This window comes from Drosophila subobscura, chromosome O (assembly GCF_008121235.1).
Source record: "Drosophila subobscura isolate 14011-0131.10 chromosome O, UCBerk_Dsub_1.0, whole genome shotgun sequence".
NCBI lineage: Eukaryota > Metazoa > Arthropoda > Insecta > Diptera > Drosophilidae > Drosophila > Drosophila subobscura.
The window spans coordinates 22982182-23009566 of NC_048533.1; the positions used below are offsets into that span (position 1 = coordinate 22982182).

Here is a 27385-nt window from a genome sequence, read left to right on the forward strand (position 1 = left end):
TCGACTGAATGATAGGCGGGGGAGGGAGCGCGACTCTAATTGAAACTAAATGCCGTGCATTAAATTCACTCGAAGCTGTTAAAAAATCAAACTGTTTTGGCTAGCGGAAGGAGCCAGCGAATACTCCAGCAAATATCTCAACACTTCTACCATTTCTCGCCACTCTCTTTGCAGCTGTTGTGACATTTTTTTGGCAAAGCAAAACGCAATGGCGCCAAAGATGCCGCCATTTTCGCAGCTCGACAAAATGGCGACAAGGACATCCAGTTGGGTCTGCCGCCTGCTGCTCGTCAGCCTCTGCATTGGCGCCGCTGCCGCACGAGGTAAATATCCATAAACATTTATATAAATTCATTCGATTCCCCACCGCCATAAAGTACCTCACACCCATCCCAGACCACACTCATAGATATCTCTTACAGGTTTCAAAAAAAATATACGTGCACACACACATACTTGTATGTGGAGTGTTGTGTGTGTAGCTGTGGCAGCCACTGCACCTGCGGCCTTTGGCTCTGCAAAAACTAATTATGTATCTGTCAAAATCGAACGAGCACCGCAAAAACATTGCTATCCATTTCTCTCTCAGTGTCCACATCCTCCAGCGCATATATATTATCAATTAATATAATAGTTCACGTTAAAAATGGCACGAAATTCCACTAAATTAATATTTTGTGTGGGCTTAAAAAATAGCAAACGCAAAGTGGTACACAATTGGAGTTTGTGGTAAAAGAGCAGCGATTGAAAAAACAAGGTTTAATTTGGGTAGTACGTGAAATAGATTTACAAGAATTAAAAAACATTTCGCATGGAGAACGATTTTCACGCCCAATAATCGTCAGAAGCAGACGAAGATCTTTCAGCTACCACACAAAATTTGCAGCAATTTAAAAATCTACTTTAAATATTCAATGTTCAAAGTTAATTCGAGACAGCAGCTCAATCGCATAAAACATGTCAAACCCAAAAGAATGGAAAGCTGCGAAATGTAAAAAAATAAAATCGAGTGGGATAACTGACGGACAGCGGCAGACAAACACGTCGCTGACTAAGTTGAACAATTTAAATATCAGTTACAAAATCACACACAAACAATGTCACACCGAGCATTGATGCCACAGACTCTGTCCCTCTGTCCCTCTGCCCCGAGAGTGTGGTGCATGTGATAGCAACAACAAAATCCTCCATTGAACCACGCCACACAACCGCGACAAACCCAAAGGGGAGCAGAGGCAGAAAAGAGCAGATACATTTATCAAAAATAGTATTTCAGTTGGCGTTTGAAAAAATGCAATTGCATTCGATGGGGCAAGGAAAGTAGGGGGAAAACGGAACGTGATGGCCATAGAGGGTTTAAGAATCAGAATGTGGATGGACGAGGACGTAGGAAGAGGCGCGAGCAATCATGCAATCATTTTATTGCAATATTGCGACAATTTTTATTAAAATTTTTAGAATTTTCAATTTATTTAGCACTCGGGCATGGTCCTGCTGCTGCTGCTGCTGCTTTTGCTGCTGATGCTACTCTGAGAGGCAACATTTTGCTCTTTGATTTGTTGCAGTTGCGTGAAATTGGTCAGCAGATATTGGCCAGACCACGGACGGAATCTGTACGTGATTTGATTTCTCTTTACATACAAAACTCTTTCCGTTTAGTCAGCAATATCAAAGAATTTCAACAATGTTGAGAATTCGAAGGATGCAGAGCATTTTGTTGCACATTTAATGCACATTTAAAGGATAAACAGTTGGAAGTGAATTCAAGATCGATTGCCGCGTAATAGAATTTAAATTGAATTGGCCATTTCACTGATTTAGTTGTAGTTCACGATAACTACACTGAAAATATAAATGTATTGGACGCTAGGAACTCAAAGCATCAGATTAATCAGACAAAAATGAGCCACATGTTTGGGACTGTTCTCGGTATCTGTCCAAAAGCCATTCCCCATTAAAATATTAGCAACCTTTATCCGCAGTGTATGTCCTTTTCCTGTTTATCGGCCAGACAGGAAACCATTTCAGAACACCAAACAAGGCGTGGCGCATGGAAAAGCCCAGCGAAAGAAAATTAGAAATGGCAACGGAAAGGAAAAAATGTTAACCTAGGCCCTGACCCAATGGTTGCTTCCTTCGCAGGTTGCTGGGTTGCTTGGTTGGTTGGTCTGTCAACACGCTGATAAGTCTCGCTGCCATTCCCAGTTGGCCTGCATCCTGGGCTCAGTCCTGCCCAGTCCCTGTCCTGCACTATGTTTCACCGTCTCTTTTCTGCCGTGGCTTGCTGCTGTTGACCGAGGCAAATGCTAATTTTATTATGACAAATGCGCAGTCAGGTAAAATGGTAGCAGAAACCTTTGGCTTTCGTTTTTCACCTTGCAATCACAAGTCTAGACAGCCCCAAAACCCACTCCGTGGCCGAATGCAAACTCATTTATAACAAACGCTAATCTAACAACAATCTGTAAGTGCTTCCAGTCATTGGTTCGTTAAATTTGACTTTATAAACGATGCTTCCCCACTTATCCCGACAATCAAGAATCAAGCTACCGTCTTACCCTCAACAGCGTATAACTCACGCCCCAGATGGTCGCACTAATTGAAAATGATCACCTGCCTTCCCGTGCCAATTACCTCGAGCAGCCATTAATCCAGCAGCCCAAGCAGAGTGCCCAAGCTTAACCTAAGTAGACATTTGGTTGAACAACACCGACACGCCCCCGGGGGCAGTCTCCAGAAGAGACTCCAGGCTCCAGTAGAAGCAACAAATTGCCACAGAATGAAGATCTTGCAACCAGTTGAGCTTGCATCTAGGAATCTGCGCCTGCGTGCCAACATCCGCACCTGGCTCTCCCTTTCCACCACAGATGTCAGCTCTAATCTAAATAAGCGATTTGTCTGTGCATAACTTCTGCCTTAACCAGCTCGCCGGACACAGCAACAGGAAGAGGCTAGCTTCATGGTCGTTGTTTTAGATACTCTTTCAGCTATGAAATATATTTCTTTCTATGAAAGAGCATAGTCCCGTCTGTCAGGGTAAAAAAACAAAGAGCAACTGCAACCCAAGTCGCTTGTGCAGCTGGAAGTTAAATAATAATTTGTATAATTTATACGTGGAACTCTTTTTGGTGGAAGGAATTTACAAGCCGATAGCTCCCTATGGCCAGCATATTTATCGGGTTGTGTTGGGCGTGGAATGTCTCCAGCGAGGACCCGAGCATAAATAATTAACACGTGCATAGTTTGAATTGCAGTTTGTATCTGGTTGCTAGCATTTTTATGGCAAACTGTTGACTCTTTGATTGCCGAGAGTTGAAACTGGAGAGGCTTGGAGACTCTATTCTCATCTCAAGCACTTCCGGAGTGTGCTCGAGTCTGAGTTGAATCTTTTGTCTTTCACGCACACACACTGGAATGGGAATGGGAATGAAGGGGAATTTCTTAGGAAGTTTAACCTGTCCGGTTCGGTCTGTCCGGCCTGTCCCTTTGTCTGGGCCTGTTTGGGCATTTGCTTTGTAATTGTTAAATTGCTTATTCATGGCTTTGTTTTTCTGCTAAATGAATGTTAATGACCTCGGCGAGTGCTATAAATATTTGATGGAGCCAAAGTGTTGACCGAGAGCATTCCAAACTCAACTTAGGCTTCTGTTCTGCCCAGCTCCAAGGTGTGGGCACAATTAGCATGTCAATTGGGATATTGGAAATTGTTGATATGAAATGCTGATATTTTGGGATACCCAAATTAATCTGCATGTGCAGCTTTATTCGTCACTGGAAATGCGAGCATCTGGCAGATAAGTGGAAGCCAGCAAATATGTGGCCAGTGCTTTGGGTGGAATTTAATTATTATTTCTCGGCCGAACTAATGCAATACAAAACTTTTGTCTGCCATAACCATAACCAGTTCAGTATGCACACCAATGGACAAGAATTTAGCAACGAATCAAGTGACGCCTGCTGTGGTAATTCTGTTAGACACTCCTCTCCCCTTGCTGACTGTTCAAAGAAGTTCAACTCATTGTCAGCTATTAATTTACCAAATGATTATATGTAGATATGTGACTTGGCCTGCTCCGTTCCCGCTCCTCCTTTGGCAACAGTTGGCGCATAAACCAGACCACATGCACTGGGGATTGTTGGCAGAATGTGAGGTTTGCTGAAAATTAGCCAGAGTTTAGTCAGATTAGGTAGGGTTTGTAAGGAAGTCGTCTGGAATGCAAAATCAGACGGGTTTCAGGTTCCAATTCTGACCTATCATATGCTTTGAATTCAACTATCGACCCAAGAGACAATGGAAACATGCAACATGAGAGACTCCTTTTCGAGTACTGGACGCTACCTTTAAAGACGTTTGCCACACTGGTTTACTTGTAGATGTTTCAATCAGACTGGTTTCCTTGTAGATGTTGGAATTGTTATTATTCCTCTGGTATTGTTCAAGCTTAATTGAAAATATTGTGAATGTACCGCAGCAGTGCAAGCCGCAATGCCTCGACTGAACTGGACTGGGTGTTCGGGTGTATATATTTTCTTTTGTTTGGGTGTGTTTAGCAATAGCCGGGAGCATCTTTGTGCGCCACTCTCTAAATGAAATTAATTGAAGACCCCCGGGCAATACACATACTCTCACTCCCACTCCCACTCCCACTGCCACTCCCATTTCCACCAATTGGCAAGGAAAGTTTTGGCCCAACCATATACATATGTAACTTTTTATGCGCCCAATGACTGGCGGCTATTGTTGCAGTCTTGCGGAGCCTTAGCCAAACAGTTAAGGGGTAATAGAACTGCGCCTGGGGTTGGCCATGGCGTTCCATTTCGATACGATAAAACAAAGGCTGGAGCTGGAGCTCCGACTGGCATGGTAAAGTTTTCTCTTCTCACATATGCTCGTGTCGGAGTCGGGGTTGGGGGGTCCTTTAAGGTACATTTATTGGAAATTTGTTTGAGTTGGTGCAAGTTGAGGGGAACTTGAAGTGCCGCAGCAATTCATTTACCATGCAAAAGTGTCATCGCGACAAAAGGAAACAACTTTCTAAGGAAACTGTAACCTAGTTTTATGTCAGCCAAAGATTTCGCTTTTGATTCAATTTTGTTTCGAAATTAAGCCTAATCGAATTTTAGGTTAAATTTGTGTGAGTTATGGAGTTATTATATAGATCTTCAAACTTCAAACTTGCCAGACAATTCCACACAAAACTTTACTAAATACTAAACCAGTCGAAAGTCTTCCAAGACAGACACTAGCGGGGCAGGCATTGACATACAATTTTATGTTGGATTTATGCTTTATAGCAGGTATATTTATGTATGCATGTTGGCTGGCAGCACGAAGGCTCTTCTAATGACATTAGCTTTCACGCAATGTGATTAACTGTCCTGGCAAATTGAGCAGCAAACAAAACATCAGGCTGCCCGACACACAATTCATTACTCGACTCCTCCTGGCCCAGTCCTGGGGTCCCTGGCACAATCCTTAGGGGGGTGGGGGCACAAACTACCTGCTAACACGCCATAATCCCATGCCAAGGACATAATATAAGCAGTCAGCAGGCAGAGTCAGGCAACTCCAATGATAATAATGCAGCCCCGAAAGAGGTCAACGCAAAATGAAGTAACTAAGCAAGTCACTGGCTGACCAACAGCACCACACACAGTGTGGGAGTATCCACGAAGTTAAGTCCTGACTAAGGCGAGCACGTTCCAGTTTCGAGGCAGGAGGCTAAAGACTGACCTTCACCTTTATGGCTTTGTGCGAGAGTTGGGCTAAGAGGTCTGCCCACCTCCTGCCTCCCACGCCATCACCCACTAACTGTATAAAAGCCTTTGGCTCCGCCTTTTGCCACTGCTTTCATCATAATTTCAGTGAGCAGTGGAGCAGTAACAAAATGGCCAACATTGTCTCAGCGCGTGTCCTTTTATGAGGCACATTGCTGCTGCCGCTGTAGTTGTATGTCTATATGCAATTAAATTAAATATTAAACTTAATTACACCCAGGCAAACTAACACGCCAAGACAGAAGCACCAGAAGCACCAGAAGCACCAGCAGCACCAGCAGCACCAGGCCCCAGCAGCAACAGCACAAAGGAGTAAGACTGCTTCGCCAGCTCCTGGGTCTCTGTCAAATATGCCCAGCGACAGGCCTCAATAATGCACCAAGGAATGTAGGAAATAATGAAAGTCAATTGTCAGTCAGGCCATCGCTAGATTTTTGCGCCTTTAGTCTTGGGTCTGGTGTCCTGGGCGTCCCCAGTCCTTAGTCTTTAGTCCCTTGGCTGCTTGGTTCTGGACAAAAGCCGTTGGCATCGGCAACGACATCGGCCCTAACCGTAATGACAATGTTGCTTTCATTTCGTGTTCTTGTGTTCTGCTAATTGAATTGAATTTAATGTAGTTTAATTGAGACGAACGTGATTGTAACTAAAAGCGTTTTATGCTTAATTTACCGGCATGACGGCAGGCTCTGCTGCCTAGTCCCTGGTCCCTGAGACACCGGAGCCTCCTTCCAGCTACAAGACACGATGAGTGCTGCTGCTTCTAAATAGTTCAAAATCAACTTAATTGCTACAAGTTAAAGGCAATTCCCATCGAGATGGTTCGAGTGATGTGGCGTAGTGGAGCGGAGAGGACATTTAAATATTTAAGTTTTTCATGGCAGCTGTCAGCAAGTTTTGTAACAAGTTTATCTGCCCAAGCCGCATCGGAATGAATAATGCAAAATGGTAATTGTGGCACACGCTGCGTATGAGTAATGACAGGCCAGTCCACGGTCCACCAATCAATGCTTTCAAGGACGTTGCCAATATTAAAATCTGCTCAAGCGCAGCGCAGCGCGAAATTCAAATGCATCTGCCGCATCGCATTTGAAAGCAGTTTAGCTGAAGGAAAAATGAGTCCAAAAAGGAGAAGGAACGGGAACCCAAAGCCGGACAGATGCCAGAATTAGCGAAAGGTTCACTCATCTTCTTTTTTTTTTTACTCGTTGCAACTGTCAGAATTACGAAGCAGGAGAAGCAGCAGTCGCAGCAGCAATAGCTCGAAGCTGGAGCTAGAGCTGGAGCAGCTGTCATCTTAGAGAGAGAATGGCTAAAAACTGTCAGGCTGCATAATAAATTGAATTTCCTGTAGTTGGTCATTTTGCACCATGAAAATTCGGGGCGGGGCGGGGCGAAACAGAATGACCTGGGCGTGGCATAAACATGCACTTGAAACTGAAATCCGGGCCGGACCGAGCCAACACGTACGTGGTACAGCTTGAAGGCAGCGGACTGAATGCCACCAGAGGCAAATTAAGTTACGGAGCTGCCAACCAGACGTTGGGGCAGCAGCTAAAAAATCCAAATATCCTATTTACAACTTGCCACTAGAGAGTGAGGGATGCGATTAAAGGATGCGACAACTGGAGCTTGCACAGGACAGATATCAAACTGCCGACTGACATTTGAATTTAACTTTTTTTTGTGTAATGGCAACGGCAATCTTTATTGCATCATGTTTTGCCCTGACTCTCAGACAAGGTAATTGAATCAAGACACTAAAAGCGTTACAGGATAATGCGGATGGGAAGCAGCGGGCGAAGGAGATTAATCTTGATCAGCAACAAACAGGTTGTACACTTATAGTTTTGTGTGTTCTGTTTTTCCTTTAAAATTTCTTCTGTAAAGTCGAACAATTTAAAAACAAAACCCCACTTGGACTACTTTTGAGCAACTTCAACCACAAAATGCCTTCGGCTGCAGGAGGAGGTTTAAAAAAGCAAACTGAATCGAGCACAAAAAATATAATGACGAAACTTTTAATAACTAATTAAGCGACATTTGCCCTGCCTTCTCACAACAACAAACTAGCCGACCCCGCCCCAAGCGCCAATGAAGAACACTAAAATGTCCCCAGTTGGCATTTTGTGTGTCAGCAGCAGAACCGAAAAACCTCGGAAATAAATAACTATTAAAAAAGTACAAGACACAGAAAACGCAACTTAATTACAGTTGGCCATTTAAGGAGATTTGGCAGCCACAGAACAGAACAGCACAACAACATTTACAATTTATCAAATTAAAATTTAAATATCGTCCCTCCCGCCACCGAAGTGAAGGAAATTCCCTGACAGTTATGTCGGCTCTCTGTTGCCATCCAAACCACATAAAAAACAGCCGCTCAATAAATATTTAATTATCAAGAGGAGAGCTGAGGGCAGAAGTATGTGGAAATTAAATATTTGTTATACAGTGTCCACGATAATTATGCCTACGTATGCCGAAAAAGAAGTGCCAGCAGAGCAGGCAGCACTGAGGGAAAATTCCGCACACGGGGTACGAGTACGTGTAAATGTTATGTTATGCTTTTATAACTAAATTTTCGTAAACCGTAACGTGCTTAAATGTTGAAAATTGAAATTTTAATGCAGCAACCCTAGGCGCAGGGTGGAGGGTACGTGGCAGGGGATTGTCTGTATGGGTGGTGCGTGGCAATGGCATATCCAAAACTATTTGCGGCCATGCTCTGCGGTCAGATTGTGGATAACCCATGTTACGCCCTGCTCCTGCTACCCCAGCTGTCTGCACCCATCTCCCCGCTAGTCTGGGCGGAAGAGGAGGGAGTGGTATACTATGGGGTAACGCATAAGTTTGTGGTCGCATTTCCGCGCTCTTCTTGCGTTTCATTTTGCATAAGTTCTAAAGTACACATCATATATAATTAAAATCGTAAAACGGTCAATTTTCCCCAAAACGTTGGAGAGCGACGACAAGGATACGGGATGCTCCTACGTACAGCCTTCCGTTCCCACACAGCTACCATCTGTGTAATGGGTTTAGCATTTTTGGGCTTTCGTGTACAAATTGAAACTTTATGTTTGTTTGCCTTGCCCACGAGCCATCCAGGCAGCCCTCCACCAGGGCAGTCCAGGCCGTGTGCGGTGAGGCGTTCTATTAAATTAGTTTACTAGATTTTTGGTTCCGCTCTGCAGGAGGCCGGTATTTAAAATTAAAGCCGTTTTCAGGGAATGCAATCACACCAAATATGTCAGATATGTCTCTAAATCTGCCATTAAAGTGGCCCTTTTTCTATACTTTTCTAGATATTATTAATGATTTTAAAATTTAAAATATATTCTTTTTTAATTTGCTAATTCCTCTCCTTAGTAGTTTTAAGCCTATTAAAGACAGAATTTATTTTTATATATTCAAACATCGTCCCAAAAGCTTGCACTTAAATTTCCAAGATAAACCTCATTGTATTGCTTATGCTTAAAAATATTAATGTTGGTCCTGCTTAGCCACACTCGATATAATTAAATTTTATGGCCATTATATTTGGCAATTTTCATGAGGAATATATGGCTCCGGGCCATTTGAGCCATAAACCAGTGGCCAGGGCCACATGCTCCAATAATAATAATGTGAGAAAGAGGGGAAAAAACGAAATCAAATATATCAGACTGTGACTGATGTAAATTTATGCCTAGACCCGGTCTAATTTTTAGCCAAGCATTTTCAATTTTCCCCCCAGCACAACTCGCCCCCCTCCACCGATTTACATGCCGCAACAGCAATTCGGTCTAGCACACAACACTTACCAAACAAAGCAACAAAAAAAGGTCGGGAAAAACCACTGTAAAGCTGAATGAAAACATACCGAAAAAACACGCCCCCACACACCCACAATTCATTTTGAAAATGAATTTGTTCCGCTGTAACGGCCATAAATGCATTTAAATTTATTGGAAGCCAGCGCCAGGGCAGGAATAAAAACAAAGCCAACAAAAAAGAGAGAGGACTCTCTCGCACATTGAATGACAATAAATTATCAATTTTATTTTGACAGCGCGAAAAATCCCGCAACGAAAAACGAAAGACGAACACACACAAAAATGTCAAACGAATTTGAGCAAAATATGTAGATAAATGTATGTACATACATATGTACCTACACATGTGTATGTACATACACACATACATATATACTCGTCCTCGTAATAATGATTGCAGATGCGAGCATTTCTGACAGGAAGTTTCAGTTCAATGGTTTGTTCCAGCGGGCGATTACAAATTGCCTGTTACGAGTTCTATGATAGTCGTGTACATAATATGTACATATGTACATATGTAAATATGTCCTTGCTTGCTGCTGTTTCCATAATACATTAATTGGGTTAAAAAACTCTGCCATTCTCATTCTGGAATTCTAGATCCTAATCAGTTATGCACCTCTCAAAGTTAGATATATTTACACTGCCAAAAGAAACTCTTACAAACTGAAATTCTCCTGCCAAAATCTTGAATCGCTTCCCACTTCATCTTTCATTTTTCCCCCCAGTGTAGCTAATTTAGTTGCACTTCATTGCGCCAGTCCAAAACTTAACTAACTAAAATGTTCATCCGTTGACTTTTATTACAGACATTCCATCTTCATCAATCCGTGCGAACTCGCTGGCCCAAAACGTGGACGTGGCCTTCTACTGTCCGGGCGAGGGACTGTTTGCCGACGACTATGACTGTCGCATCTACTACCGCTGTGAGCAGCGTTCGGAGCAGTATATCCGGCCGTATATGTTGGCCTGTAAGGAGAACACGGTCTTCTCGCGCACCCTTCGCATGTGCCTGCCCCCATCGATGGCCGGGAGGGACGAGTGCGTGGACCAAATGAATGAAATTGACGGGAGCATGGGGGGTCTGGGTGATGGCTCTGATGGGTATGATGGACTCGTCACTGATGGCCAGCATGATGACCATAATGCGCTGCTTAACGACGCCGTCACACCCGCCGCCAATGAGCTGCGCACCTATGCGACGGCAAATCAGTTGCCCACAAATTATGGCCTGACAGGACTCAATGGTGTATCGGTCATATCCTTCTCGAGTTCCAGCTCATCATCTTTACGCGCCGCGCTATCGGGGGAGGAGGATGACGATGAGGTGGTGTGCCGGGATGATGGATTTATGAGTGATCCCAGTGACTGCACCGTGTTTTATCGCTGCATCTCGAATGGCAGGGGCTATAATAAAATCGGTTTTCGGTGCTCGGACGGCACAGCCTGGGACGAGTCGCTGCAGTCGTGCAACCACATGTTTGATGTACGTGCTAATGGCGGGTGCCGCAATCAGGCCCAGACTGAGCCCCAGAACGATGGCTATTATGCAGGCCAAACATCAACACAGTCATCACAGTCCAGCAGCCACCAGAACTCCACGTCGTCCAGCACTCAGCAGTCCAGCTCATCGACATCCTCGAGCTCCTCCTCCTCACAAAATTCATCCACATCAAGCTCTAGCACAAGCTCCAACCAGGAGTCATCCACGTCGAGCAGCAATCAACAACAATCCTCGAATCAAAGCTCAGGAAACAACCAATCCAACGAAAGCTCTAGCAACAACCAGAACCAAAGCGCAGGCGGCAGTCAAAGTAGCCAAAGCTCAGGAAATAACAGCTCTCAAAGCTCAAACAATAATCAAAGTTCTGGGAACAATCAAAGCTCAAACAATAATCAAAGTTCTGGTTCTCAATCCTCCAACAATAATCAAAGCTCTGGCAGCAATCAAGGCTCCTCCAGTGGCTCCAACAGCACATCCAACAAACCTGATCCAACTGAATGTGAGGACGAAATGACCTACATACCGGACAAAAAGGATTGTGCAAAGTTCTACAGATGTCGTCTAGATGTCGACAACAAACTGGAGCTGGTGCCATTCACCTGTGGACCCGGAACTGTGTGGAACCAAAAGGAGAAAGTCTGCGATCTGCCTACCGAAGACCAAAAGAAGGAATGTAATATACAATCGGGATCTAGCAGTGGCCAACAATCAAGTGGCAACAATCAAGGTTCCTCATCAAGCGGCAGTCAATCGGCGGGCAATTCCAGCTCCTCCTCCAACTCCAACTCTAGCAACAATAATCAATCTGGCAGCAGTCAGGAGAGCACCACTACTTCGGGCAGCCATCAGCAATCATCCAGCAATCAAGGCTCATCTAGCAACCAGTCATCGAGTCAAGGTAGCAATCAAGGCTCATCAAGCAATCAATCTGCCAATCAAGGCTCATCCAGCAACCAAGGCTCATCCAGTAATCAAGGTTCATCCAGTAACCAAGGCTCCTCGAGCAATCAAGGTTCCTCGAGCAACCAAGGCTCATCCAGCAACCAAGGTTCATCTAGCAATCAAGGCTCATCCAGTAACCAAGGCTCATCGAGCAATCAAGGTTCATCTAGCAACCAAGGATCTTCGAGCAATCAAGGTTCATCCAGTAACCAAGGTTCATCCAATAACCAAGGTTCATCCAGTAACCAAGGCTCATCCGGCAATCAGGAATCATCAACCTCGTCAACTTCTAACAATCAGCAGAGCTCGACATCGTCTACAAACCAAGGATCGTCATCATCAAACCAAGGATCGTCATCATCGTCCAACCAGAGCTCTTCTTCATCCACAGAATCCAGCACTCAAGGATCATCCTCTAACCAGAGCTCTTCCGAGTCATCCACGTCTAACCAAGGCTCTTCCTCATCCAATCAAGGAAATTCATCTACAACAACTCAGAAACCTTTCAAGCCCGCAGAAAAGTGCGAAAGTGAGGAAACATTCCTTGCGGATAAAGAAAATTGCGCGAAATTCTATCGTTGCGTGGACAATGGCAAGGGAGGGTTCACGATGGTTTCATTCACCTGTCCACCCAACACACTCTGGGACCCCGAGGCCAACAGCTGCAACCATCCCGATCAAATTCAAAGCCAGCCGTTGAAATGCAAAAAGGTCACATCCTCCTCATCATCCAACAGTACAAGTTCTTCCTCCTCTTCAACAACTGGAGGTGGTTCCTCGTCCAACCAGGGATCATCCTCAAACAGTGGTTCCTCATCCAACCAGGGATCATCCTCAAACAGTGGTTCCTCATCCAACCAGGGATCATCCTCTAACACTGGTTCCTCATCCAACCAGGGATCATCCTCCAACACTGGTTCCTCATCCAACCAGGGATCATCCTCTACCAGCGGTTCATCATCAAGCGGCGGCTCCTCTGGCAACGAATCATCAACCTCATCCTCGTCAACCTCTTCATCGTCAACCTCTTCATCCACTGGCAATAACAACAACACTCAGGGCTCATCTTCATCGTCCTCAAGCAATTCCTCATCTAGTGCGACTACCAGTCCTACTCCAGCAAATCCGTCAGAGCCATGCAAACAAAATGGACAGTTTATTGGGGATAAGACAAACTGTGCAAAGTTCTATCGGTGTGTGGATAACGACAGAGGTGGCTTCACCATGATTCCCTTCACTTGCGGTCCCGGCACAGTGTGGGATGCTGACATACAGAGCTGTAACCATGCTTGGGCAGTGAAGGGCTGCGGTGGCGCCGATACGTCTTCGTCGACACAAAAGCCAGGCACAGGTCCGAACACAAGCTCAACTTCTACAGCCCGACCTTCGACATCTCGACCAACATCAAACCAAACTGGTACAACATCGAGTCCCACTACATCACGACCTACCACATCGAGACCTTCTACCACATCGCGACCTTCTACCACATCACGACCTACCACATCCCAACCATCTTCATCCTCATCCACCGCTCGACCCACTCCAACAAGTTCCCCCAACACCGATGGACAGTGCAGAGCCGAAGGATTCATGGCCGATCCCAACAACTGTTCCAAGTTCTATCGCTGTGTCAGCAATGGCAAAGGTGGCTTCACCCAGATACCCTTCCAGTGTGGAGCGGGAACTGTGTGGGATCAGGATCTTCAAACATGCAACCACAACTTCAACAATTGCAACACCACCACCGCCACAGAAGTTCAAGAGAAGCCACCATGTGAGACGACGACAAACAACGGAACGACGACTGTAACATCGACACCATCGACGACCACAATGAGCACAACAACTCCCTCCACAACCATGACAACAACAGCTCTGCCCACCACAACGGAACAGACAACAACGAGTATGTCCCCACCCAGCACTACCACAGAAGTGCCCAGCACAACCATGACATCCACAACCGGATCGGGATCAACTGGCAGCACAGAAAACAGCGATCCTGTAACCACCACGGTGACGCCGTCAACAACCACAATGAAGCCACTGCCAGCTGGCACGGAATGTGAGGGCGAGGGTTATATGGCTGATCCCGAGGATTGCCGCAAGTACTACCGATGCATTAGCGCTGGAAACTCCTACAGAAGGTACAATTTCACATGCCCCAAGGGGACGGGATGGAACGAAGATGTCCAGACCTGTGACTACATGGAGAATATTCCGAGGTGCGCGAATCTGCCATCGACCACAACGGAGCCACCAACCACCACGACCACGATCTATACATCCACAACACAATCCGAGACGGAGAGTACGGTGACTGAGAGCGGTAAGGAACCAGAGACCACACCATCAAAGCCAGCAAATCCCACAACCACTGAAGAGCCCACCACAAAACCGACACCAGAAACAACAACAGTTGCTGATAAACCCACCTCAAAGCCAACACCTGAACCAGAAACAACAACAATAATAGCCGAAAAACCCACCACAAAGCCAACACCTCAACCAGAAACAACAACAGTAGTAGCCGAAAAACCCACCACAAAGCCGACACCAGAACCAAGCACAGAAACAACAAATGTTCCGACTACAACAACAAGTCCAGGGTATACACCCACCACATCCCCGAGCATCGATACGACGACCACGCCCCAAGAAACTACCACAACGGAGTCCCCACCATCAACTACCAATATGCCAGAGCCAGCATCGAACTACAACTGCACCGCCGAGGGCTTCTTCGCCGATCCCGAAGACTGCAGCCACTACTACCGCTGCGTGGATGGCAGCAAGAACGGCAACTATCAGGTGTACAGCTTCAAGTGCCCCAAGGGCACGGTGTGGGATACGTCCGCAGAGACGTGCAATTACGCGGATCAGGTATCGGGAAATTGCTCGAGCTCTACAGGAACCACAGGATCTCCCACAACAACTGGCAGACCAACTGAAACAACAGAGAACCCGGGAGAGACAACTGAAACGAGCACTGCACGACCCACCGAGCCAACGACACAAACTCCGAGGCCAGAAACCACAACGTCGACTATCCCGGAAATCACAACGTCCAGCACCCCTGTGGACACAACAACAACTGATGGTCCAATAGATACAACAACAGCGTCATCTGCGCCACCAACTAGCTCGAATGGCACTGAGCCATGCCCATCCACAGGGCCGGGGCAGGACGTGTACGTTTGCCCCACCGGCTTCCGACGCCATCCGCAGAACTGCGGCATGTTCTATCAGTGCAGCGAGAACGCGGACAGCAACGACCTGAACATTGTGGTGTTCCAATGCCCCAATGGCACAGTTTATCAGGACAAGTCATGCAGCTGCGGCAAACCAGAGGCGGGAGACACGTGCAGCAAGGGTCAGAAGAGAATTCACCCTAACCTATTTGAAGACCAAACGCGTCGCCAAAATATGGTAAGTCGCTGTACACTCATAACTGTTTGTCAATATTTTAATATTTCGTTCTTCACTTACCATTCTATTAGGTGCAAATAAGCTCCACATCTCCACTATGTCCCGACGTGGGACACTTTGCCCTGAACGAGGATGAGTGCAGCCAGCTGTTCGTCAAGTGCGGCTACTCTGAGCAGACGGGCCGCATCGAAGGCCAAATTTACCGCTGCCCGCAGGGCTTTGCCTACTGGAATGTGAGTCGCCGCTGCGAGCCAGCCAGGAAGCTGATGAATTGCACACCCACCACGTACAATGTGGCCGGCAACGTGCCGCTGGAGTGGCTCAACATTGGCAATCGTCGCCGCAGTCTCCGTATTTAAGTAGCACTAGTTTAGTTTTTCGCGAAAGATCCGAATTTGTTTGCTGCGCCAGCGACCGCGTTTTACTAGTTGCTCAAGCAGTGCAAACTGCGCAGCTGGCGCGGCAAGTGATGGGATCGGATAGAACCGTTAGGTTAAGTCGTAGGAAAATTACAATACATTAAGCTGGGATTAATACAAATATCTGGTGTCGGTATAGTGAGTGATTTGCCAAATCACAGAGTTGTGAATTTACACTTACATTTTAGTAGGCCTTTAAGCATTTCAATAAAATATTTTTTTTATATTTCCTCCTACAGTTGAAAATATGTTCAGAAAGCCATATAAATATACATGCATAAATTTAAGCAACGCTTAAAATTAATAATAAATTTAAAAAGTACATATATTAAAAGAAAATTATTGCAATTTAAATTGTTTTCTTCAATGTAATTATTGGGCGCCAATAGCAACACTCAATAGATAGCTATCGCACATCTCTAGAAATTCTATGGAAGGCTATCGTACAAAGGTACTGATATTTTTGTCAAGCAATGTGGGCATGGATATCTGATACCCTTGGAAACGAGCTATTATGGAGTTGGATGTGTTGACATGCCAGGCTCATATCAAATTCAGCAGAAAAAGAATATGGATGGAAATCAAGATCTTTATACAGAATATATATTTAAATAGGTCTAATTCTTAATGCTTGAAAGCAGCTTGTAACACTGAATGCTTAAATAATTTCAATGAAATAGGGTATACAAATTTTCATACTGGTTTAAATAGCATCAAGTGCACAAATGAACTAACATTTCATGTCCATTCATGTTTCGCTTGACATCCTCTTTCGTTTTTGCTTTTAATTTTGTTTGACCTTTAAGGTCAAGAGGGACTGCTGAAACCAACCAATCTTTTTAAAATTAGTCAATATATTACGTTAAATTACATACTTAGCACAGAATATCCTAGATAACTGGTAATATTAAACAGAACATCAAAATTGAGGAATACGACTTGTGTATTGTTGGGTTTTTGTTTCATCGGTATACTTGCAGTATATTTTGAAAACGCGAAGGTATTTCTTGGTATTTTTCGGCAGGTCAGACGTCATATTTGTAAAATAAGTCCGCGGTCACACTGCTTACACTGCTTAGTTTCGTAAACAATTAAAATGTCGCAAACAAAATAGAAAAAATAGGCAACCAAAATAGCAAAATACTCGGCCAAGCATGGAGGTGTTCCAGACTGATTCGCACTATATATTCGTGAAGCGCGACAAGAGTTTGTGGTGGAATCGCAAGACGTCGGAGTTTGCAATCAAAGCGGGTAATGTGATAAAACAAAAACAAAAGCGCAGATGAATCAGTGCTAAAAGTCATTGAACGAATTATGCATACATTGTTTCATTAACAAGTGCAAATAATGAATTGAAAGCCAGATAAAGTGGATAATGCTGACTGGCCGTACGAGTTGTGTTGAGTAAGCAGTGCTGCTGCCTTGTGTCCCGTTGTTCGCTTATCGATGCGAGGAATGGAATGCTCCACATTTTGCTCAATGTCAAGGCTGTGGTGGGGCTGGCTGGCTCCGTGTACACTCGAGAGGACTCATGGTCGGATGTTTGAGTGGATGATTAAACACGCAAACGTTTCCTGTAATCCGATTATACTATACTAAGCTTCAACATACAAATATTCGCTATGCTATTATCTCGTTTATGCCGCTAATGGGTTCGCCGTTTCTAACGTTTTATATTTATCATCTGCTCACTGCATTCTATAAATACTTTTGCTCCACTATCTTCATCAGACTCGGTGCTTGCCCCTGCCTGTGTCTGCGGCAAGGTTGTTCCCACCCACGCCCAACCACTGGCACAGTGCAACCTTTTCATTGACAGCTTTTCGATGGCTGTTGCGTCTATTAATACCCTTTAGAAAATCCATTCAGAACAGTCAATAATGTCGGTGCGAGTGCCGTCGTCAGGACTCTTCCCCGCTAATTGCTTGTTTATGGTGCAGTAATTACACTTGGATCCATGTCGCTGGCACGCAACTGTCGCGCTCTGTGATGCCGCGTGCGTGTCGCCTTTAATGCCCGTTTTGATTACACTTCCCAGTGCTTGCAGCAGTTCCTTTGTGTCGTGTCTATTGGTTCTTGGATCTCCTACATACAATCCATAAATCCTTGTCAAGGTCAACAGTCTGCGGCCATCCCGGCCACCAGTCAGTTTTCGTTTGTTTTTCCAAAAATGTTTTGTGGTCTGCCTTCTGCCTTCCCCCTTTCAACGAACTTGACATAATTTATTATAGTCCCCAACTATCTTTTTCTATTGATTTTTGTGCTACCGCAAAAAGTTTTCAAGCTCTCCCAAATTGGTTTCTATTCAGACAATGTCCGGTCATATCTCTGTGACTGAGAACAAGATAAACCTTAGCCAGAAGATAAGATAGAAAAATAGTCACACTTTAAGGGAAGCAATTCTTAAAGACCTGCTATAAAGAGCCCTCACTTGCAGCACATGGATGCCCAAGGATGCGTGTAGGTGACACACGTCAAGTGCACTTTCTCGCACACTTTCTTCTCCTTGCGCTGTTTTTAGCTAGCAGAGTGGGTTGGATGGGGTGTACGAGTAATGAGCAGAGCAGTAGTAACCTAATGGGTGGACAATGGAAACACGCAAATGTGTACACTCACGTAGCAGTCCCAACCACTAACGAGAGTTCCTTGGGTAGGGATATTGACATTGTTCTTCCCTCGTTATTAGTTATTTGCGTGCCAATGTACATGGACAGCAGAAGATTGTCACACACACAATGAGGGGGCGTAAACGAGGCCCACAGCTAATCAAATATCAATAAAAGCTAACGAGCATAAATCGGTCATTGCCATTAGACAGCGACAATTAGATGTTGCTGATTAAATTACAACAAAGGACTCTCTGTCCCCTTTCTCGTTGCAGGATGGGATCTCAGCTCTGTGGACGACATTGAATGCATTGGAGTCACGCATGGAATTGTGGGCGTCATCTCGCTGCCCAATGTCTACGATCCGCACTTGGTCGTCATCAAGGAGGCGACTGCCGTGGGTGTGCTTTATCCTCCGCATTTGGTGTACAAAATCAAGTCGATCTGCATACTGAGTGCCGAGGAGCCAGACGCTGAGCTATCCAACTGCACCAAGCATACCAAGTAAGTCCAATATCCATAGCCACACACCCGTGCATCTATTAATTTATAATTTGCAGAAGCAACCAGTCTACGCCCACTCACAGCAGCGCTTCAACAGCAGCGCAGAATAACAATGCAAACGCCACGTCGGGTGGCGGAGGAACGGGCTCCGGCTCTGGCTCCGGTTCCTCGAAGAGCACCAAGCTCTTTGAAGGCATGAATAAAACCTGGGGCGCTGTGAAGAGTGCTGGGAATACCATAAAGAACACCACACAGCAGGCAGCAAACATGGCCACCAAACAGGTCAAGTCCTCGGTGGGCATACGTGAACCGAAGCACATTGAGCGACGGATCACCGAGGAGCTGCACAAGATATTCGATGACACGGATAGTTTCTACTTCAGTTTCGATTGCGATATCACCAACAATCTGCAGCGCCATGAAGCCAAAATGGAGGAGAGCCAACCGCAGCCGGATGAGCGTTTCTTCTGGAATATGCACATGATCCAGGATATACTTAAAATGAATGTAAGGCAGCTCTAAGATATGTTCAAAATTGAAATTTAAATGTTCTTTTTAGGATAAAACATGGATACTGCCCATCATTCAGGGATTTGTGCAGGTGGAGCCGTGTGTCATTGGCAATGAGTGCTTCACATTGGCCTTGGTCTCGCGACGCTCACGACATCGAGCGGGCACACGGTAATAACCATTTAATCATTGAATCATAAACTTATAAGTTATAACTGATTTTCTTTATTTAACCGCCACAGCTACAAGCGACGCGGCGTGGATGAGAAGGGAAACTGTGCCAATTATGTGGAGACCGAGCAAATACTCTCTTTCCGCCACCATCAATTGTCGTTTACGCAGGTGCGCGGATCCGTACCGATTTATTGGAGTCAGCCCGGCTACAAGTACCGCCCACCGGCGCGTCTTGATCGTGGCGTGGCCGAAACACAGCAAGCCTTCGAGCTGCATTTCACCAAAGAGCTGGAGACCTATGGCCGTGTCTGTATTGTCAATCTGGTGGAGCAAAGTGGCAAGGAGAAGCTCATAGGAGATGCCTATGCCGATCACGTGATTAAATACAACAACGAGCTCATGATCTATGTGACCTTTGACTTTCACGATTACTGGTAAGAGAACATATTTGAAGTTGCCTTAAACCTTTACTAACGCGGCACCTTCTTCTCTTTTGGCAGCCGCGGCATGCGCTTCGAGAATGTCTCTGCCCTGATTGATGCCGTCGGACCTGAGGCAGGCGCCATGGGCTTCCACTGGCGTGATCAGCGCGGCATGATTTGCAATCAGAAGTCAGTGTTTCGTGTGAATTGCATGGACTGCTTGGATCGCACCAATGTGGTGCAAACGGCCATTGGCAAGGCAGTGCTGGAGTCGCAGCTCGTCAAATTGGGCCTCTCGCCGCCCTACACGCCCATACCCGAGCAGCTCAAGTCACCGTTCATGGTGCTGTGGGCAAACAATGGAGACATTATAAGCCGACAATATGCAGGCACCAATGCCTTGAAGGTATGCATTGATTTGAAAACCACAAAAGAGATACATTTAAATGAGTTTTGGTATGCTTCACAGGGGGACTACACGCGAACTGGGGAGCGTAAAATCAGCGGCATGATGAAGGACGGCATGAACTCGGCCAATCGGTGCGTACACAACTCAAATCGTGGCATTATTTTTGTAACTTTTGTTGCTGTCCTTATCTACTACCAATTATCCCCACTCATTACCGTTTTGAACTTGATCCCCAATTAAGCCATTTGTGTGTTTTAATGCGAATTGAAGTTGAAATTGAGTCTTGGCCATCAGTATACATTCGTTGCCCATTTTCGGCAATCAATCAAAATGAAATTAAATGTTCTGCAAACCAGCCGCACATTCATTTTGCATTCAACCAGTTCTCTACTAGATTCAGACTTACTAATGCTGCATGCTTTTTTTCCATTTTCCTAACTAAACAAACATAATATATGTATGGAACCCTGCCAAGGTTTTATGAACCTATATGTACTTGCATAGACCCATAGCTAATGCCGTGCCCACAACTATTCTTCGTAGCTTTTTCATACAAAACTTTGCGGACTCGTTTCGCCAGTGCATCATCGATCTGATGCTGGGCCAACTGAAGCAGGCCGATGAGCTGCAAGAGGATGAAGTGCTGGGCACGATACTGCAGATACTCAAACCCGAGACACGTGCACCCATCAGGGGTTATTATGGTGTGGGCGTGCTGGCACCCGAGCTGAAGTTGCTCGAATCCATCGTCACAACCAGGTGCGAAGCTGCAGATGAAGTCGATGGCCAAGCTAACGAAGTCAGGCAGTTCAAGTTACAGTTTTTAGTTGCTCCAATTGTTACAGTATCTTGTTTTATTATTTCACAAAAGGTATTATTCTTCCCATTTATTGTTATCACTTTCAATCCATCTGCGCATCCGCCTTTTATCTGTCGATTTTCCCTCGGGCTTTATTAACCTATTTATTGATCTTTTAGCTATTATTTGGCACGCTTTAAGGACTCTTATCGCCAGGCCACTATCGATCTGATGCTGGGCAACCAAGTCTCCTCGGAATCGCTAAGTGCGCTGGGTGGGCAAGCCGCTCCGGATGAAAATGATGCCGTCGAGAATGCCGAACATGCCAAAATGCTTGTGGAGGATTGTCGCCGCCTGCTTCTGGGCTCTGCTCAGTATCCCGTTGGTGCCTGGGGTCTAATCGATGCAGATCCAAGGTGGGTTGAATCTTCCCAGCCCCAATTATATAATAATGTTTGTTTTCTCGTAGTTCTGGGGATGCCAGCGAAACGGAAGTGGACTCCATATTGCTGCTAACCGATGACTGCTACATTGTGGCCGAGTACGACTCTCATTTGGATAAAATTGTGCGCTTTGAGAAGGTGCAGCTGCAACAGCTGCGCATCATAGAGCTGGGCATGCATCAGCAAACGAAAATGTTTCAAGGCCCGGCTCCGGCGCATCTCTGTTTGCGTCTGAACTACAGCGTTGAAGGACAGGAGGGTTACTTCCACATGTTCCGCTCGGCCAATCTGCGCTTCTTCAACAACATGGCGTATGTGATCAAGACGCAGGAGGAGCTTGCCGAATCTCTCAGCTCCATTGTGGAGATGTTTCGCATTGCCTTGGACAATGCTGGCAATACGGATGTCCACTATATCACGGGCGGGGTGCTGCAGCGGCGGAAGAGCAAAGTGCCCATGCTGGATGTACCCAAGAGCGGGATGCCGCGCAACCTTTCCGAATCTCAGCTGGTGCAAATCAGCTCCAAGGCGCTGTCCAATGTCGCCGGGCAGTTCTCGAAATTGGGTCAGACCTTCAAGAAGCCCTCATCGAGCGCCACACAGCATCAAGGCCATTTGGCAGCCACATTCAATCCTCAAGCAATCGAAGCTGGGCAGGAAGCGGCGGAGAAGGCTGTATTCACACTCGGCGGCAAGCAGCGGGCCACGAGCACCAGCAGCACGGATACAGAGGACCACGACAATAGTCTCTACGAGCCCGAGGTGGACTCTGATGTTGAGATAGCCCTGGACAAAGGCAACTACAATGAGAATGCCTTCTTGCCCTCGGTGGGCATTGTGATGGGCAATCAGAAGGGCGAATCACCGGAGGAAATTCGGCAACTAGAGCAAAAGGACAGCATGTGCAAGACGGCCGAGGATGTGCTCACAATTTCCATTACCTCGGTCACAGATCATGTTAGTCTGCCCACAGGCCTGCTGGAGAATGCTCCACACATACGACCAATAACGCCCCATCCCCATATCTGTGTGGAGGCGCACGAAGCGTTCGAGGCGCGAGAGGCTAAGCCGCTATCCAGGTCGGTATTTTACAAATAATGTTTATGCCAGCAGTAGATGTTTCCTGATTTGAGCTTTGTGAATTGTAATCTCGTTTTTAATTTGTTAATTAGCCAAACTGTTTGTACACTCGGAGAAACAAAAGTAGAAAACGGAAACACAAATATTTCGTTAAAATATTTCAGTTTTTAAATACAAACATTGGGAAATGCAACAGAATTCACTTTGATTTAAATTGACTAAAAAATATTAAATATATTCAAGTAGGTAATACATATATTTATTTTGAATGTGCTAGTATTTCATTCAAATATGTTTTATATTTATTTTAAATGGTTAAAGATTTCCCTGCTTTTTTCTCTGGTTGTCGTAATTATTTTTGTATTGTTCATACGTTATGCAAACTTTTTTGTTTACACTATTCAACTCGAAGTATTATTATAAACCTGATATACCGTGTCAATAATATATATCTACATATTTATGTACGTACCTAAGACTAGCATGTATTATTGTACAAAAATGGAAACATTTGTGCCTGCTCGATACACAACCGCATACCTTGGGGCACTCTCTGCCCGCAAAAAGTGCTCAAAATAAACTCGTATTAGCAAAGATAATTTTGTGTGTTTTGTGTGACGCGTTTCTAGTGCCGGGGCCAGGGATCTTAGCCTGCCGTTGGGATTGCCAGCGTCCCACTCAGAGGCCAACAAACTGAAGCAGCTAACCAGTCCGCTGTCGAAGCTGGCCAAGAACATTGGCATGAACCTGGACCCACGCAAGATAGGCACTAAGGTGAGTTCCATGAGCATTTGATTAATATTTATCACTAACTCTTTTGTTTTTATTACTGCAGAGCGGCGTTCTCTCACCTATCAGTCTGTCGGCCGAGAATTCACCTCCAGAGCGGGGCCCCAACTCGCGCGATCATCTGCTGGAGCTGTGGGATGCCGAGAAGTGTAAAACCAAATTGATAGCCCTATAAGCAATTGGCAATAATTCTGTAATACAACACGTTCGACACCTATTAATGTATTAGTGCAAGTGATAAACATATACTTATGATAACTCAGCAAAGATTTGAATTGTTCTACTTGTTGTACGAGGCACTTCCATGCAGAATGCAGAAACAATAATGTTTTCAATATATTTAGATGAAGTAGAACATAAAATATATATTTGTGATTGGTTAGCACCGTGCTGTAGTGGTAGGAGTTCCATTTTTTGTGTGTCTATTTTAAAGCTAACCAAAATTGAAGTTTCGCCATAAAATAATCGTCAAATATGCTTTATACAATTATTCACAATTAGGTCGCGGCTTACAATTAGCTGGTGTCGAAGACTTTAGGGCACTTTGCTTATGAATGCAAACAGTTATACGTATATTCGGGTTGGTCAACATTATATACAGCACATGCCACATAGGAAACCGGAAAGACAAACAAAAGACTTGGCGCATGCCAATTTTTTACACGAAACACAAAACAAATAACCATTTTTTGGATAGAAACTAAACAAAATACATAAACGAAAGTACACTTATTATATTTGGATTAGAAATAATGTTCGCAAATTGAGAGGATTTCGGTAATGTCAACGAATCATGCAAAGTGTTATGCAATTTTAGCTGGGGTGCGCGATTAAAAGTATTCCCTGTAGTGTATTTGTAAATAGTGTGTAACAGTAATAGTATTAGCATAACATATGTACTCGCCACCGATTATATTAAATAAATATGTGTTTAAATGCTTAAGTTGAGGAGTTTATTGGTCGCTGTATTGTGTGAAATATAAGAACCAAAGTAAAGGAGAACCAATAGTGTCTACCACTCATGGGAATATTCCTTAACGTTCCTGAACGTATCAAACCGCAGCGTACCAACGCAGCCAAAGCGCAACATGTCAGTGTCAAGTGGTGTCCCATAGCTAGATGCGGCTTGTTTACATAAGCGATAAACAAAGAAACAAATGAAGAAAAAATGGCATCCAGCCAGCCAGCATCCCCTGAAAACTCAGCTCGTTGTGGAAATCAAAAATCCATTAAAACGCCATGGAAACGTTGGACTCTGTTGGGAGTCGAGTGTGCTGTCAATCAACTTATATATACACATACACATACACGAGTGTCTGCTGCGTCTCTATTGATATTGGACTTTATTTATGCGAACTTTGGACAAGCTAGAAGCCATCCCTGTGCTGGCCCTGGCCCTCTCTCATGCTTCCCATCCGATGCTGAACTTTTGGCATGTCAGCTGATAAGAGCCACACGCTCTGGGGTCCTGGTCCAAGCCTTGATCCAATATCATGCTAATGTGGCCGCACAGTTGCATCAATTGTTTTTCAATCAAAGTGCCATCAATCTTATTGGCTGTTTGTTTAATTAACGCACGAGCCGGGCATTGTCTATCTCACGTGAACGTTGGGAAAGCAAAAGTGGAGGAGTGGTATGCTTGGGTGGCAGCTGTGAAGAAAAAAGAGCTCAACGTAAAATACGTACGAATATTTCATGCCATGCCAATCCATTTGACCCCCGGTCACGCCTGATTGCCACACATCCGAACCGAGCTGAACCGAACCCCTGATGCAGCCAGCTCCTCCTGCCTGTTCTGCCTGTTCTGTGCCATTTTTCTTTCGCATTTCACTTCTTAACTTTGTCCATGTCTTTTGCGTCCATTAAGTGTGTCTGTGCTAAGACTTGGAAATTGTCTTTTGAATGTTTCAATTACACGCCTTCTTAAGCACAGCTTCTCTTTCAAATTGTGCCAGCACCAGCACCAGCGCCAGTGCCAGTCACCAGTCAGACTCCAGGACCCCGGAACTGGCTGCTTGCTGGCTTCCATGTTCGGATGGGTAGACGGACGTATGGAGAGAGGTCGGATCGGATCTGGGTTGCCGTTTCCTTTTCGTATCTTTTCTTTTCCCTGTTCCGTTCGGTTCGGTTTTTATGCGCCAATACTCGTAAAGTGAAATACAGAGATAGTCGAGGAATTTACTGCCTTTAGAGTAGGGCTACATGGTTTATCGTGTGCACACTGTGCATGTGTGCTCGTTCTTTCGCTCGCTCTACTTCTCCCACTTCCTTTGACTTCGTACTCCACCCGTCCATCCGTCAGCCAATTTCGTTAAACACTTTTGCCTTAAACCATTAATTTCCTATACGTTCGACTTGTACGTGCTGTGCTGCTGGGCTCCTCGCTCCCAGCTCCCAGCTCCCCCCAAGCTCAATGGAAAGTTTATTTTATTGCTAAAAGCGGGTTAAGTGCTTGACGCACAGCTGAGTGCCTCTATTCTGTGCCAAGGAGGTGGTTGGTTGGACTTGCTCGATGGGGCCAGATGGATGATAGAAATCAAATTTGCTTTATTGTATGTATGCTAATTTGGTGTCTGGTCCAGACTATGACATGGTTGAGAAAGATTCGGGTGGGGGAATTGGACTAACATTGCATTCAATGATGATGATGATGATGATGGGCAACTGATTTCAAACTGAGCCACTAGATGGTGAGATATGGATGCGTACACTTGGAGAAAAAGGGTAGAGGAAAAAGAAATGCAACCAAAGGGTGATATTAAATATAATTATCTTTGAATTTAATTTATTAAAATGTGTGGTAAAAGTATTTATAACTAATTTCTGTACTTAAACCTTTTATTCAATATTTTTCCGCGTGTACCATGATTATGGGAACTCATTTGGAAGTTACTGCGGGATGACCTCATAGGAAGGGTCTCTCTTAGGCAAATCTGTATTAAACCTATTGCACATCTCATAAATTCCCCCATTTGCATACATTTGATCCACTCACAGTGCAATGCTGGGGGAAACCCATTAAAATAAATGCTGAAAATTTTAAAACCGAAATAAATGTCCGAGAGTCTTTTGGTGATAATGCGAATAAATCAATCGAAATAGCCGCAAAATCAAATGATGCATGAATAAAATTCGAAAAGCGTTTGGCGTGCCAAACAATATTTGCCAGAGCCGGCATCACCTCGAGGTCAAAGTGCACGTGCATATGCTGCGGCGGTCATTCATGTGTGCGGGGAGTTAACACTTGGGCATACATATGACCAGAGACACACAGAGAGACAGAGAGAGAGAGAGAGCCAACCGACATGACACTTGAAAGCAAATTAAATAGAAAATTGCGTTTTTCCCAAAAGTCATCCCGGAAAATGGTTGTGAAATTTTATACATAATTGAATTTTTGGTCAGGCACAAACAGAGGGATTTGCGAATACACTCGATCTGTGCATACAATTACCTAAACACATAGACAGTTGAGGTCAGCTCGGGTCGGGTCGGTTCGGGTCAGTTCGAGTCGGGTCACCAGGGGGATGGGACGAGATGAGATGAGATGAGATGAGAGGCGTGGCCCATTGGCCTGTGGCTGCTGCTGCACCACACGCCAAACAATTGGAAACTGAATGTCATCTTCAATTTCAAATTCAATTATAAAACAAATTGGTTTGAGAGCAAATACAGAACGGCATTGCCATGGGCATGGAGATGGGTGAGGGGTGAGGAGTGTACAGTACTCATCCTCGAGGCGAGATCAAACGGCAAAATCCA

The 27385-nt window shown here is 45.0% G+C and overlaps 2 protein-coding genes across 4 annotated transcripts in view; both read left to right on the plus strand.

Annotated features, from left to right (window-relative positions):
• LOC117896406 (sericin 1) overlaps window positions 1-15848 on the plus strand; it is a 47789-nt gene extending 31941 nt beyond the window's left edge. Inside the window, exons 4-6 of the mRNA XM_034804721.1 lie at window positions 175-323; window positions 10400-15468; window positions 15540-15848. Coding sequence (XP_034660612.1) covers window positions 209-323; window positions 10400-15468; window positions 15540-15827 — 5472 coding nt within the window. The 5' untranslated portion in view covers window positions 175-208 and the 3' untranslated portion in view covers window positions 15828-15848. The remainder of the gene's footprint in view (window positions 1-174; window positions 324-10399; window positions 15469-15539) is intronic.
• Window positions 15849-16946: 1098 nt separating this feature from the next.
• LOC117896404 (phosphatidylinositide phosphatase SAC2) lies at window positions 16947-24485 on the plus strand. Of its 3 annotated transcripts, XM_034804718.1 has the most exons (12): window positions 16949-17138; window positions 18769-18997; window positions 19054-19504; window positions 19557-19678; window positions 19750-20115; window positions 20182-20509; window positions 20573-20643; window positions 21056-21271; window positions 21491-21727; window positions 21781-22833; window positions 23464-23608; window positions 23670-24485. In XM_034804718.1, exons 1-12 carry the CDS (start codon window positions 17042-17044, stop codon window positions 23796-23798), a joined length of 3444 nt encoding a protein of 1147 aa, XP_034660609.1. In that variant the 5' UTR covers window positions 16949-17041; the 3' UTR covers window positions 23799-24485. The 3 variants fall into 3 exon arrangements, with proteins under 3 accessions (XP_034660611.1, XP_034660609.1, XP_034660610.1); XM_034804719.1 differs by lacking the exon at window positions 21056-21271 and having other exon boundaries at window positions 16950-17138; window positions 23670-24479; XM_034804720.1 differs by lacking the exons at window positions 21781-22833; window positions 23464-23608; window positions 23670-24485 and having other exon boundaries at window positions 16947-17138; window positions 21056-21383; window positions 21491-21645.
• Window positions 24486-27385: the final 2900 nt, after the last annotated feature.

Bases quoted from the DNA above. Each gene is read 5' to 3' on its own strand.
- LOC117896404 (XM_034804718.1), top strand. From the start codon at position 17,042: ATGGAGGTGTTCCAGACTGATTCGCACTATATATTCGTGAAGCGCGAC. The intron at 20,510-20,572 runs GTATGCATTGAT...TATGCTTCACAG, and splicing joins CAGGCACCAATGCCTTGAAG to GGGGACTACACGCGAACTGG. The intron at 22,834-23,463 runs GTCGGTATTTTA...ACGCGTTTCTAG, and splicing joins GAGGCTAAGCCGCTATCCAG to TGCCGGGGCCAGGGATCTTA.